Source organism: Microcaecilia unicolor, chromosome 2 (genome assembly GCF_901765095.1).
Source record: "Microcaecilia unicolor chromosome 2, aMicUni1.1, whole genome shotgun sequence".
NCBI classification, from domain to species: domain Eukaryota; kingdom Metazoa; phylum Chordata; class Amphibia; order Gymnophiona; family Siphonopidae; genus Microcaecilia; species Microcaecilia unicolor.
In genome coordinates, this window is record NC_044032.1 from 289,925,131 (window position 1) to 289,939,823 (window position 14,693).

The window sequence follows — 14,693 nt, forward strand, 5'->3', positions numbered from 1 at the left end:
TCAGCTCAACTCCAATCCCACGGAACCTCTCCCATCTCTAAAGATCTATTAAATAAATTCTTAAGAGATCCCACCAGGGCTTCTCTGAGCTCCCTCAGAATCCTGGAATATATCCCATCTGGCCCCATAGCTTTGTCCATTTTCAGATTTTCAAGCTGTTTATAAATATTTTCTTCTGTGAACGGTGCAATGTCCACTCCATTCCAAGATATACCCTCGGCAGCCGACAGCGGTCCTTCACCAGGATTTTCTTCCGTGAATACAGAAGTATTTGTTTAGCACATTCGCTTTATCCTCATCACTCTCCACATAGCCATTCTCTGCACTTTCAGTCTTACAATTCCATTCCTATCTTTTCTCCTTTCCCCAATATATCTGAAAAAGATCTTGTCACCTCTCTTTACATCTTTAGCCATTTTGTCTTCTGCCTGTGCTTTTGCTAGCGGTGTTTCCCTCTATGCTTCTTTGAGTTTAATCCGGTAATCTTTTCCATGATTCTCTTGTTGCATTCTTCTATATTTCTTGAATGAAGCCTCTTTTGTTCTTATTTTTTCAGCCACTTGTTTGGAGAACCATGTAGACTTCCTGTTTCTCTTGTTTTTGTATACTTTCCTTGTGAAAAGATCAGTTGCCATATTGATAGCCGCTTTCAGCTTGGACCACTGCGCTTCCACTTCTCCTATGCCTACCCATGCCATCAACTCCTTCTTCAGGTACTCCCCCATTTTACCATAATCAGTACGTCTGAAATCCAGTACTTTGAGTTTTGTGCATCTGCACTCTGCTTTTCCTCTTATATCAAACAAAATTGTGTGACAATCACTATTACCTAGGTGGGCACCCACCTAGACATTGGAAACACTTCCTCCATTTGTGAGCTCTAGATCCAACTTCCCTTGTGAGTTCTGTCACCATTTTGCTGATTAAGGCACTTTGACAGGCATCCACGATCTCTCTACTACTTTCTGATTAAGCTAATGGGACTTCCAATCCACATCCGGCAAGTTGAAATCTCCCAGCAATAGCGCCTCCCCTTTCATACCATGTTTATGGATATCTTCTATTAGTTCCTTGTCCAGCTTCTCCATTTATGCGGAGGTCTGTAGATAACACCTGTGTGGATACAGGTTCCATCTTCTCTTTCCAGGATAATCCATATAGCTTCTTTCTTTCCCCAGGTTCCCTGCATTTCAGCCGCTTTGATATTGTTGTTCACATACAGTGCCACTCCTCCGGCTCTCCCTATCCTTCTTAAAAAGATTATAGCCTGGTACGGTCGCATCCCCTGCATGGGAATCATTGAACCATGTCTCTGTAATAGCAACAATATCCAAGTTTTCCTCAAAAATCAGGGGTAGGGGAAGAAGTGAAGACAATAGGATAGAATAAAATGGGAAATGGACAGTAGATCTTGTAAATATCATTAAAAGAAAATAAAGAAAAGCAGAAGTAGAAAAAAGAATGAGCTAATCTGGTTTGTTCAGTTTTCTCAATAGCATTACAATATTTCTGGTGCTGTCCTTGTCTGGGTAGGCTTCTTATGTGAGTTCTTAACCTGGGTGACTTTTGTACGGCTTTTCATTACTTCTTAATATGCCCAGTACTGGAGACGGATGGTGTTGCTGTTACTGAGATGAAACCAGAATCAGACATTTTTTTGTATGGTGAGTTCTATGGGGAAATGTTCATGCTCTGTTTTATACTCATTGTTGGATGAGGGAGACCTCTGTTGATACAGAATATATGTTTACCATTAACAACATGACAGTCTAGCATGCAGGATCAAAGGTCAGTTTATTCTAGTTCAACAATTTATTTTATTTGAATAAAGTAACAGTGAACATTCAATATTATCATATATGAATATAATATACAAATTCCATGCAACCCTTTTTTGACACACATGGCCAACAAAAGTCTGATGTGCTTGTATCTACCTTATTAATTCTTACTGGTGTCCATATTGCTCTATGTGCAATTAGGAATAGTGATTGTTTAATAGATGCTGGCATGCAAGGATGTATGTGTCGAGACTAAAAGTATAACTATTCTTGGTCATTGTTTCATTTATTTCTTTTGACCACACTGATTGCAATCCATTCAGCGAAGGTTGTTTATGGTATAAATGTATGTTCTTGTACCAGTTAGATGCATCGTGTCTTAATGTAACAATTTGTTAACAAAGACCAGTAATGCTTGGATCTTCATCAGTTGGTGTGCATATTGTAAAACATGCCTTAGTTGAATGTCTAAATTGTAGCCATTCAAAGCATTGAGTAAACGGTAATCCAAACTTCTTGCAGAATGCCGTAAAAGACAAGAGGTGGACATCTTCTACAATGTCTCTAATTGTTAATATTCCTATTTGCGCTCACATAGTCCAGAAGATACATTTGCCACCAACGTTTAATTTAGTATTGTTCCAAAGTACTCAGTCCATTGCTTGTTATACAAATAAATCTCCTCTAGCTCTTTGACTCAAGATTTTGTTGCTTTTAAATTTTACTTTCATTAGTTTACGTAACGTCTGATTTAACCAGTTGGTTGCCAATTGTAGTTCTAAATATTTTATTTCTTTTTCTGTGGTTTCCAGGTCTTTTTTTATTTTTCTTTGTTCGTTTTAGCAGTATATTGCATTATGTAACCTCTTATAGTGACCATAGTGTGATTGGTGAATTAACAGATCCACTGTTATTATTAAAATATCTTGTTATAACTTCTTCTATATATCAGTTAATGAAACTCCATAAGGGAGAAGGTGTAGTGTTTGCAGTATTTAGTATCTCTAAAGCTATTCCTTCATGATCGGATATTAAAATGCTCTCTATAAAGGAATTTAATGTCAAGGCAATCCAGTTTTTAGAGATTAAGAAATATTAAATCCTTGAAAAGGATTTGTGGGCCTATGAGTAGAAGATAAAATCTTGATCTTTAGGGTGTAAAATCCTCCATATATCTGTAAAACCTACTTCCTCAATTAAATGAAGACTTGCATTAGTATTTTCATAGTATCTTTTTGGTTTTCTGTACAATATATGGTCTAAAATATTATTTATTTATGTATCCCACTGTTATCCAAAATCAAGTTTCAATTTAACCTCAGAGATCCATGAGGTTGATAGCTGATTAGACATCTACACAATGTAGGATCCAGTCCTTAGGAAACCATTGAACCATGCTGCCACTGCTCCACAAATACCCATGTTGTAGAGCAGAGTCATTTATGTCGTATGGAGGGGCATAATCGAACAGAAACGCCTATCTCCATGGGCGTTTATCTCCGAGAACGGGTCCGTGAAGGGGCGGGGCGGATCGTATTTTTTAAAAGAAAAAGACGCCCATGTTTTATTCGTCAAGGTGTGAGCTGGGCGTTTTTGCTTTTCAGCGATAATGGAAAATGAAATCGCCCAGCTCAAAAACGAATAAATCCAAGACATTTATTCGTGGGAGGGGCCAGGATTCATAGTGCACTGGTCCCCCTCACATGCCAGGACACCAACCGGGCACCCTAGGGGGCACTTTTACAAAACCAAAAAAACAGGTAAAAGAGCTCCCAGGTGCATAGCACCCTTCCCTTGGGTGTTGAGCCCCCCAAATCCCCCTCAAAACCCACTGCCCACAAGTCTACACCATTACTATAGCCCTAAGAGGTGAAGGGGGGCACCTACATGTGGGTACAGTGGGTTTGGGGGGGTTGGACGACTAGTAGCATTAAGCAGCACAATTGTAACAGGTAGGGGGGGGATGGGCCTGGGTCCACCTGCCTGACGTCCACTGCACCCCCTAACAACTGCTCCAGGGACCTGCATACTGCTGCTTGGGAGGAGGGTATGACATTTGAGGGTGAAAGTAAAAAGTTGTGAAACATCATTTGTTGTGGTGGGAGGGGGTTAGTGACCACTGGGGGAGTCAGGGGAGGTCATCCCCGACTCCCTCTGGGGGTCATCTGGTCATTTAGGGCACTTTTGGGGGCCTTATTCGTGAAAAAACAGGGTCCAGGAAAAGTGTCCTAAATTCTAGCTCAAAACTGTTCCATTATCGGCGAAGGGCGCCCATCTCTGTTCGCCCGATAACCACGCCCCAGTTCCGCCTTCACCACGCCTCCGACACGCCCCCGTCAACTTTGTCCGCACCCGCGACGGAGTGCAGTTGAAAGCGTCCAAAGTTCGGCTTTCGATTATACCGCTTTATTTGTTTTTGTGAGAAGAACGCCCATCTCCCGATTTAGGTCGGAACTTGGGCGTTATTCTCGTTCGATTATAAGCTGGATGGTCTACTAGGTCAAATGCACTTGACATATAAAACTGTAAATAGTAGTATGTTTTGTCCTTGGCATATTAGGCTTCTGAACTTCATTATCAAAGTTGTTATGACAGTGCTGTGTTGTGATCTAAAGCCTGATTGAGAGTTATGAAGCATTGGTATTCCATTAGTTATTGTGCTACAAGACCCTCCATCGTTTTGGTCAGTAGTGGTATTGGAGCCACTGGCCTGTAATTAGTGATGTCACTAATTTTGCTTTTTGTGTTTTTGGGGATTGGTGTTAGTACTATCTCACCTTTGTCTTTTGGGAATTATTCTTTTGCTAACGTGTGTTTGGTGAAGCACTCGAAGAACCAGTTTGGAGGGTCTTTCATCACGTAGTTAGGGCAGTTGTCTAGCATACAGTGTACATGTGTGTATTTTGTCAATATTTTTTTTACTGTGTTTAGTTCTGGGGATTTAAATGTGGACCAGATTCTGTCTGCTATGGTGTGGTTGTTGTTTCTTTCGCATTCCTGTAGGAAGTCAGTTATGGATGTTTGTGGGTTTGCTAGATTTAGTTTTGTGCTTGTTATTTTGTTTTTGAAATATTGTGCCAGCATCTGCAGTTGGGGACAACTCGGTTGATGCTAGTATGTCTTGGATTTTCAGTAGTTTGTTCATGAGTTTGAACTTTTTTTTTTCATATTACCTTGTTCAAAGTTTGTATATGTGTTGTAGTGTTCTGCTTTAGCTTTCTTTATGCTGTTTGTATATTTTCCTATAGCTTTTCTCCATGTGGCTTTATTTGTGTCTGTTTTGATTTTGGCCTATGTTCTTTCAAGATTCCTGCACAGTTTTTTCATGCTCGTCAATAAACCAGGGTTGTGGTTTTTTATTTCTTGTTTTTGTTTTGTGTGGTGCTATTTTGTTTAGTGTTTTTTCACTTGTTTTGTCCCATTTTCTCATGAAGTGCTTATTCTTGGGTGTTTCGTCATTATGTTCATTCATCGTTATTGTCCAGAAGGTGTGGATGCCTACTTTTCCTCTGGTTGTGAATGTGTGTGGTTTTCTTTGTTCTCTTTTCACACCGTTTTCTTTTTTCCATTGTAGTGTGAAAGTTAGCTTGCTGTGGTCTGACCATATTACCTCTTCCCATCTGTGGTTTTCTAATATGTGACTATTGTTTGCTAAGAATCTGTGTGCTACTATGTCCAGTAGGTGTCCTTTTGTGTGAGATGCTGTGCCTGGTGCTGTTTTGAAGTTCCATTGGTTTATGAAATTCATTAGGGTTCTTGTGTTGGTGTCATTTTGGTTTTCTAGGTGCAGGTTGATATCTCCCAGTAGTAGGACATTTGGTTGATTGGTGCAGATGTTTGATATGAAGTCCATAATTTTGACCAAATTCCTAAAGGGCATTAGAACAGTATGTATATAATTGTTCAGCTAGTGTTGTAGCCGTGATTTTGCATGCCAAGATTTCAATTTCTGATGATGTGTGTTTAGTGACAGTTTCTACTGTGAAAGAAGAATTATATATTACTGCAACTCCTCCTCCCTTCTTTTTAGTTCTGGTGATGTGTCCTGTTTTATATCCTGGTGGGCATAGGTCTAGTAGTGTGGGGTTGTCTTCGAGACATAGCCATGTTTCAGTTAGGAGCAGAAAATCTAGATGTTCTGTTTCTATCCAATCTCTTAGCAATTCTACCTTATTTACTGCTGATCTCACATTTATATATCCTATAGGTATCGGAAGATGTGGATCATGTTTGATGTTGGCAAGTTTTACATTTTGTAGATGTCTGAGTGGTTTGTTTGATTTGGGATTGTGGTTTTGTTGGTTATTTTTCTGGTTTGGTTGTGTTGATGGTTGTTGGTTTATTGCTGGATTTATGATAAAGTTCTTCCAATTGTTGGTGAGAGCATCGTCTTTCCATGATACGAACTGGAATTTTGTTCCAGTCTTTTGGTGTTGCGGTTAGTATACCCATTATCCATATTGTTGTAATATACTATCAGGCTTATTTTCGAAAGAGAAGGGCGCCCATCTTCTGACGCAAATTGGGAGATGGGCGTCCTTCTCTCAGGGTCACCCAAATCGAAAGCCGATTTTGGGCGTCCTCAACTGCTTCCCATTGCAAGGATGACCAAAGTTCACAGGGGCATGTCGGCATCGCAGCAAAGGCGGGACTGGGGCGTGATTAAGAGATGGGCGTCCTCTGCCGATAATGGAAAAGAGAAGGGTGTCCCTGACGAGCACTTGGCCGACTTCACCTGGTCCATATTTTCTTGCAACCAAGTTGTGAAAAGGTGCCCAAACTGACCAGATGACCACCGGAGGGTATCGGGGATGATCTTCCCTTACTTTCCCAGTGGTCACCAACCCCCTCCCACCCTAAAAAAAAAAAAAAAGCTTTAAAAAATTTTTTACCCAGCCTCTAATGTCATACCCAGCTCCATGACATAGGTATGCAGGTCCCTGGAGACGTTTTAGTGGGTACTGCAGTGCACTTCAGGCAGGCGGACCCAGGCCCATCCCCCCCTACCTGTTTCATTTGTGGTGGTAAATGTGAGCCCTTCAAAACCCACCCGAAACCCACTGTACCCACTTCTAGGTGCCCCCCTTCACCCCTTAGGGCTATGGTAGTGGTGTACAGTTGTGGGGAGTGGGTTTTGGGGGGGGGTTGGGGGGGTTGGGGGGGGCTCAGCACCCAAGGTAAGGGAGCAATTTCTGAAGTCCATTGCAGTGCCCCCTAGGGTGTCTGGTTGGTGTCCTGGCATGTCAGGGGGACCAGTGCACTACGAATTCTGGCTCCTCCCATGACCAAAGGGCTTGGATTTGGTCGTTTTTGAGATGGGTGTCCTCAGTTTCCATTATGGCCGAAAACCGGGGACGACCATCTCTAAGGTCGACCATCTCAACATTTAGGTCGACCATCTCTAAGGTCGACCTAAATGTTGAGATTTGGGCATCCCCGACCGTATTATCGAAACGAAAGATGGACGCCCATCTTGTTTCGATAATACGTGTTTCCCCACCCCTTCACGGGGCCGTCCTGCGAGGACGCCTTCATGAAAACGTGGGCGCCCCTTTCGATTATGCCCCTCCACGTGATCCATGTCCTCAGGCTGGCCATTTTGGAGGTTGTTTAGGGCTCAGGAGGGAGATTCTCTGTTTTTGTTCTCCATCTCAGGTTCTCTTCCAGTTTGGTTGAGTTTGTCTGTTGTGATTTTTTTTTTAAATTAAAGTCACCAGCAATAATGAGGCTGGTGCATGCTTTGCTCCTAATCTCCACATGTAATCTCTCAAATAAATCTTTGCCACCTATAGAGGGAGCATAAATATTAATGATAGAGTATTGTGTATTATTCAATGTGACATTAATCAAAATGATGAGATACAATCTTTATTTGTGTATTTTTATCTACTAGTATTGCTGCGCCACCTTTTTTGATTTCACTGGTGAAATATAGCATTCTTTGACCCAACTTCCTTTTAGCTTTTCAGATTATTTTATATTAAAATGTGTTTCTTGTATTAACCATAGGTCTGATTTCATTTTCTTAAGATAATTCAGTAATTTTCTTTTTTTATAGGATGATTCAGCCCATTTACATTCAAAGAGAAGAAGTTAACTGACCCCATTATATTCTTTTATTTGAATACTATTTTTGTGGTTACTTGAGATTATGTTATAGATGTTATACAATGTAGGCTTAATTGTAGCAAATCTGATATAGAGCTCTGGCTGACTCTTCCCAATATTGCGTTTAACATCACATCTTGATAAATCCCTTCCTACCTTCACATGATAAATGCCCCTATTAACATTCCCCATCATAAGTAAATCTTTCAGTGAGCTGAGCAGCATGGGCCATGCAGCTCCCAAGTTCTTTGTCCTTTACCCTGTTTAAATCCAATAAGGAATTCTTTATCCCAAAGATCTGTGAGTTAAACTTATTTATTTATTTATTTATTTATTTATTTATTTATTTATTGCGTTTGTATCCCACATTTTCCTACCTCTTTGCAAATATACAGTACCAATTTTAACATTTGTTTGAGCTGGTAGGCTGTTATAAGTATTAATCATACATCATAGTTTATATTAGGACTAGGTAGTAAATGCATAGTAGAAACTCACGTTTATAGTGTTGTTTATTCATTCAGTCTCTGGGCTTTTGAAATTCTGAGTTTTATTTAGATGCGTCACTCTTTGAACAGCTGGGTAGAAAAGGCCATATCTTGCTTCAAGCTGTTTGAGCAGTGGGTGCATCGCCAAAAACTGTTTTTGCAGTTGAGCAGTGTGGTACACAAAATCTGGAACCACTATAACTTTAACATCATTCCATTGAAGATCTGAAGTTTTGCCTTTACTAAAATTTCCATCACCTGTGGGAATCGTAGAATTTTTTAAAATAAAAGATCGGGGACCTCTCATATTTTCAGGCCGATGAGTAGGTGTATGATGAGCTCTTTCCACTTTGAAGGCTCAGATAAATTAATATTTAACAATTTGGGGATTAAATCTTCAATGAATGCAACAGGTATTTTGCCTTTCAATGCCCTCCAGTAGTCCCAGTATTCTTATATTGCATTTGTGGCTCTTGTTATTTGCTTCCTCCAATTCTCTGTGTAACAGTGCTAATTTTTTCGGTCATTTCACCATTCGTAGGCCTCGTCTTCTAACCTGAAAATTTGTTCCAAGCAGGATTTAATTTGCAGTGTGAGATTTGCTATTTCATTTTGCAGAGCATTAATGTTTTGAACACTCTCTTGAATAATAGATTTAATTGTATCTAGTCCTGACATAATAGGATTGAGAAGATCTTGTATTCTCCTGGTGTTGCCATCTTCAACGAAGTAGGTAAATCTTGTTTGGGTCTTTTTCCACCACTTATGTTGCCAAATGGCTGTTTGTTTTTAGTTTGCTTGCCTTGACAGCAAGGGATTCAAATTCCAGTCAGGGATCATGGAGAAGTCTTAGGCAGTCATTTCCCTCGTGGTGCAAGATCCGTCTCCAAAGGTCAGGGTTTTTTTTAAACATTAGAGTCCTAGGCTACATTATTTAATTGCTATAATTTTTGTTGCAAAACTGCAAAGTTTTCATTCTTTATTATGTGGTCTGGAAAAAAAGGTGTATTCTTCTTTTGGGGGCAAACCTCTGGTCAATATTCTAAGTGAGGGGACTCTCCCTCCTTCTCTGCTCCATAATCAAAGCTCTGAAATGGCTCTCCCTTTTAATGCCTTGGGGGTGAGGCACCATCTCAGTTCATGCAGCAGATTGCCTTGAGCCACTTGGGGGGGGGGGGGGTGCAAAGTTTCAAGTTCACCTAGGGTGTCAGATACCATTGGACCATGCCTGGGTGTAGGGGGAAAGAGATAAGGATCCTGCTGGGTGGAGTGTAGGAGGAAGGAGAAAATATGGAGGTTCTGCTGGGTGGAGGGCAGGTAGGAGGGAGAAGAGAATATTGGGTAGGGGGGAAGAGGGGTTGCTGCTGGACAAGAGGTTGGGGAGGGAGAAATGGGTCTGCTCCTTGGCAGAGGTTGAGGAGAGAGATTGGATGGCTGCTGCTAAGCATGAAATGTGGGAAAGAGAAAGGGAATACTGCTGCTGGGCAGGAAGTTCATTAGAAAGACAGAGGAGGGCTTCTGCTAGACAAGGGAGGTAGTGAGAGAAGGGAAGATGCTGCTTAGTGGAAGTGGAGGTGGAAGAGATCAATGGGATCCATCCTTCCTTATCTCTGGGATAAGCAGCATAAAAGATAAAATGTATTGAACGTTTTTGGGATCTTACCAGGGATTTGTGACCTGAATTGGACACTGTTAGAAACAGGATGCTAGGCATGATGGACCTTTGGTCTGTCCCAGTGTGGCAATACTTATGTACTTATTATGTTACCAGGCAAGGCTTGGAGGTAGAAAAGGGGGGGATACTGTGCCAGACCTGCCACTGTTAAATCAGTTGACGGTTGTGGGGGGGGGGATGTAATTTTGAATAACTGTCATAAGAGCAGAAAAGGCTGGTCCCAGCACTGCATTAGTGGAAGGAAGAAAGAGGAGATTGGAAGTGAAAAGGATTCACACAGAGACTGAAAAAGAGCATGACCATTAAAATTCAGGTGTGGAACAGGTGATATCAAGATAGCTTCAGAGCTGGGCAAGTTACTGCTCCTAGGAAAGTTCATTCAGAACCCCTAAGTGGAATCTCTTCTAAGAGCATTTTCCAGGATCAGCTCATAAATGTGTGGGTAACTGACTCTTTTGTCACCAGTGACAGAGGACAACAGTTTGACCCAATGCTCTGCCCCTCAGTTTGTTCATGTTTATATTTGAAGAGCAGTTCTATAAGTGGACACCCACACTTATGTGCCACTTGTGCTCTTAAATGTATATAATGCCAGCACTTTTGCAGCAAAGCGACTCTGTAAGGACATGAATAAGTGGCACAGTGTGTAAATACAAGGGAGGCACTGATATGGGTGGAGCATGGGGGAGGCATGGGCAAGGTTGTCATTTACATCACTTACAGAATACTGTCAGTTACTTGTGCCCCTACCATACATGTAACCACAGTTGTGTCAGGACTGTGGCTGGTGTAACTGTGGGCATGTAAATGTAGGCACACCAATGCCTGGTTACAATAGTATTCTGTAACATCATCCAAATGCCTAGATACCGTTATAGAACAGGATCTCACCATGCAGCATCTGGGCACCAAAAATAAGGCATCCATTTATAGAATTGATCCCTTATTGTACTTGTATTATATAATCCATGCTAGTATCGTTTCCTCATCATTAAGATGCCCCCCCAAGCACATGACCCTATTGATCCTTTCCGCAGCCCCTAGTCTTATGGATATTCTCTTTACCCCTCTCTGTACAACAAAATTCTCCATCGTAGGCTCAAGACCAAGATGACCTCAGCTCTCTGTCTTTCTCTCTCCTCTGGAAAAAGTATCCTGTTTTTATCAAAGAGGCCAACATTCTTTTACAATACCCAACATCCTTCCTGCATTAAACAGTAAACAGACAGGCCTCCTCTTCTTGCACTAAAGTTTAACTTCCACCTCTGCAGTAATTTAGAATCCATCTCTCCAGTCACTCAACATTCATTCCTTCAGTTTGGCAGTCTGTCATCCAACTGACCAGCATCCAGTTTCAGCAGAACTCTTGTTTTCAACTATCTAAATACAGTAAGTTATCTGTTTAACTTATTTGCAATAAACAGTTGAAAATAAAGAAAGCAAATCATCCTTTGGATATTGGCTTGGTTTAAGCTGGCTGTTTAAAGAATGCACAGACCTGCATTGTGAGAGCAGCACAGGACAAAGAGGATCTTTGGGTACTAAAATAGGGGGGGTATTAGATTTGCTTCCCTGTATATGTATTCACTGACTTTTTCCTGTAGAACAGAGCCCAGGAAAGTTCATACAGAGCCCCTAAGTGAAATTTCTCTCCAAGAGCATTTTTCCTGCTCATAGATGTATATAAATGTCCTTGTAAATAAAGTCAGATCAGTTGGGAACCATACCAGCTGCATGGTCAGCAATTATTCTACATTTTGATAAAGAGTTTTCTAGACTGACACAGAGAGGACTGCTTATCTTTTACAGTGAATATATTCTACCAGCTGTTCACCACACCGCCTGATTGACCCCCCCCCCCCCCCCATTTCAGAACCTCAAAACTATTCAAAGTATTTCATCTGCTACTGTTATACAACCTATGATCACTCTAACCCCCATAAATCTGTCTAATGCCCTTATCAACCCTGTTATACCCCTTGCTTTTTAAATGCTGTATGGCAATGCATTCCATAGATTTGCTGGTTGCTTCCATTCACTAAGCCCATGAAAGAACATTCCCCCTCCTTCTCCTGCTCTGTACTTACTGTGCAGGTATGAATATTACTCTCGTTCAGTCTCATGCAAAAGATGAACTCGGAGAAATTGGGCCAGTACTCAGTGCAGGGCGTGTTCTGGAGTGAGGTGACAGAATGCTTTAGCAGGATGCTGGGGCCACCTGTGGAAACAGAGAGAAAAGAGATGTGGCATTAAGCATAACTGCTAAAAATGACATGAACACACTAGTCTACATCCATCCTTCCTTATGTTCATTTCTGTAATGTGGCTTCTACAAAATACCAGCCTGGTGTGGCAAGAACAAGAAGAGAAAAATATGATAGACTTGTGAAAAGACAATGCTGCCTTTATGAGATTTTAGAGCCCACTATCAGCATAGTGGGGGTGCTACTGGATAGGACAGAGGAACAATGAGCTATGGGAGAATGTCCAATACTAGAATAGAAGGGGGTACTCCAGAACAAATTTAGAAAAATTGGTAGGGCTGTGTATTTGTGGGGGTCTTAGTACTAGATCAATATCAGTGTAGTCGGCTGCAGATGGAACAATGAGGCGGAGCCAAAGATCAGAGAAAGCAGATTTTATTTGACGACCCAACAATTTTTCATGCTGTATGTTGCCAAAGTAATACCTACAGCAATTAAGTTTGCTTGAAATTTTAACACTGTGACTGCAGAATCAACACAGGAAGCGTTGTATGCTGTAACTACTATTTGACTCCTCACAAATGCATTGGCTGAAACATGGGCCATGTTGGGTCCTTAAATAAAATCTGCTTCCTCTAATCCTTGGCTCTGCCTTGTTGTTCCATCTGTGGCCCACTACAGTATTATTGATCTATGTTTGGTTTATGTTGCTGTTTCCCTCTGGTCTGCTTGGTCTTAGTACTAGAACATGAAGGAGGACCGTAGGGCAGGATCAAGATACACAGGCAGTATGTGTACGGAGTGAAGGGCTGGACTTATGACATAACTTGCAATGATGTCCATCCAGCAAGCCAACAATTATTGAGTTTCATCTGCTGTCCATGGTTCATATCCTTGAAGATGCAGATGGGTGACATCAAAGGACTGAGGTACAGGGGCTCATGCAACATAATGAGACCGAGGTTGTGTGACTCCTGGTCTTCACTGTATTCCTGATGGGTCACTACCAGTTCTACATGAAAAGAAGGAGCGTCCAGCTGGGTGTTCAGTAAGCCGGCCTGGACCAGAACCGAGGTCTCATCATTTTTTCTGTAGGAAAATCATAAGAAGATTATGTGAAGGCTAGTTACTTTGTGGACATGACCATGTGCATTCTTCTACTGACATCAACAGGACCGCCAAGTTTGCCTTCTGCTTCTAGCTTCAAACATAGTTCCAAAAAATGTACTCTCTAAGAACCCAACCCAACACAAAATTCTTCTCCTGTCCTCCTCTCTGAGACTAAAGCAGCCAAAACCTCCATTGTTCTATAGGCAAACCATAGGATTTCAACTGCAAGTAGTGAGTGAAGGTGGCAGCTGGAAGAAGCCACTTTTAGAGAAAGGATTGTAAATAGAGATTGAGGAAGGCAAGAAATACTCTGAGTAGACATGGAATCAGCACTTACATGATGTTAGTGCAGGACGCAGTGGTGAGGATCCACCATCGGTTGAGGATGGAGCCTGAGCAGAAGTGATAAATGGACAACTTCAGGGAGACCAGCCAGGGGAACTCTCCTTTCTCAGCCTCCTCATTTTTGTTTCTGGTAGGCTCGGGATTGAAGGCTTTCCGCTGGCCACATGCTAGAAGAAGGAGGCAGAGTATGACAGAAAGTTAGGATTGTAACAGGTCACATAATAAAGCTCCAGAAAATGGACGTGCCTTGAGGGAACTCATATAAGGGAACCAGGAAAACCTTTTCAACTCACTTTGACAAACTTTAAGAGGACCTATAACATTATAGCTATGATAACTCATGGATGAGTTTGTCGAGAAAGTGGACAAAGCAATGGCATCAAAAACATTGAAAGCCTTTTGTGAGAAACAAAAATTACAAGAAAGGCAGCATAGCCAGTTTCAGGGCACAGCTGCTTAAAAAGGCTACATCCTTGACATAGAGGGGTATTGTCCAATATTTTAAAGGTAGCTAATGGCTGCAAGTTCTAAAGCTACTGGTTAGAAAAGTATTACTCTAGTCTAACAGGCACATTTTAGAAGACAGAAATAGCAGTTCTTTGGCAGGCCCAGGGTGGAGAGAGGAGGAGAAACAATAAATAAAAAAGGAGGCTGGGTGCAGAGAAGATTTGCTAGAACTGTTGAAACTGCAAAGTAATTATAAAAGAACCAAGATTATAGATTTCCCACACAGATGTGCATTTATTTGAAAATGAATGATAAATATGGCAAATGAGGCAATTTCATTTTATTTTTAATTCTCTTTATTAAATTTTATCATTTTACATTCATATAAACAATAAATGTGGAAAACTTGGATATTATTTACAAATCATCAATAAAAGAAAGAAAAGGAAATTGTAGTCTAACTTTTTATCCACAATATTTGGGATCCAAGAACAAGGTAAAATTAATAAGAAAGAAAAAAAAGATACAATGAAAG

At 41.1% G+C, this 14,693-nt stretch overlaps 1 protein-coding gene across 1 annotated transcript in view; it reads right to left on the minus strand.

Annotated features, from left to right (window-relative positions):
- LOC115462027 (transmembrane protease serine 9-like) overlaps nt 1-14,693 on the minus strand; it is a 93,079-nt gene that overhangs the window by 69,665 nt on the left and 8,721 nt on the right. The window contains exons 2-5 of the mRNA XM_030192074.1: nt 14,005-14,107; nt 13,704-13,878; nt 13,113-13,345; nt 12,140-12,270 (exon numbers count right to left, since the gene is read on the minus strand). Of these exons, the coding sequence (XP_030047934.1) occupies nt 12,140-12,270; nt 13,113-13,345; nt 13,704-13,878; nt 14,005-14,107 (642 nt within the window). The remainder of the gene's footprint in view (nt 1-12,139; nt 12,271-13,112; nt 13,346-13,703; nt 13,879-14,004; nt 14,108-14,693) is intronic.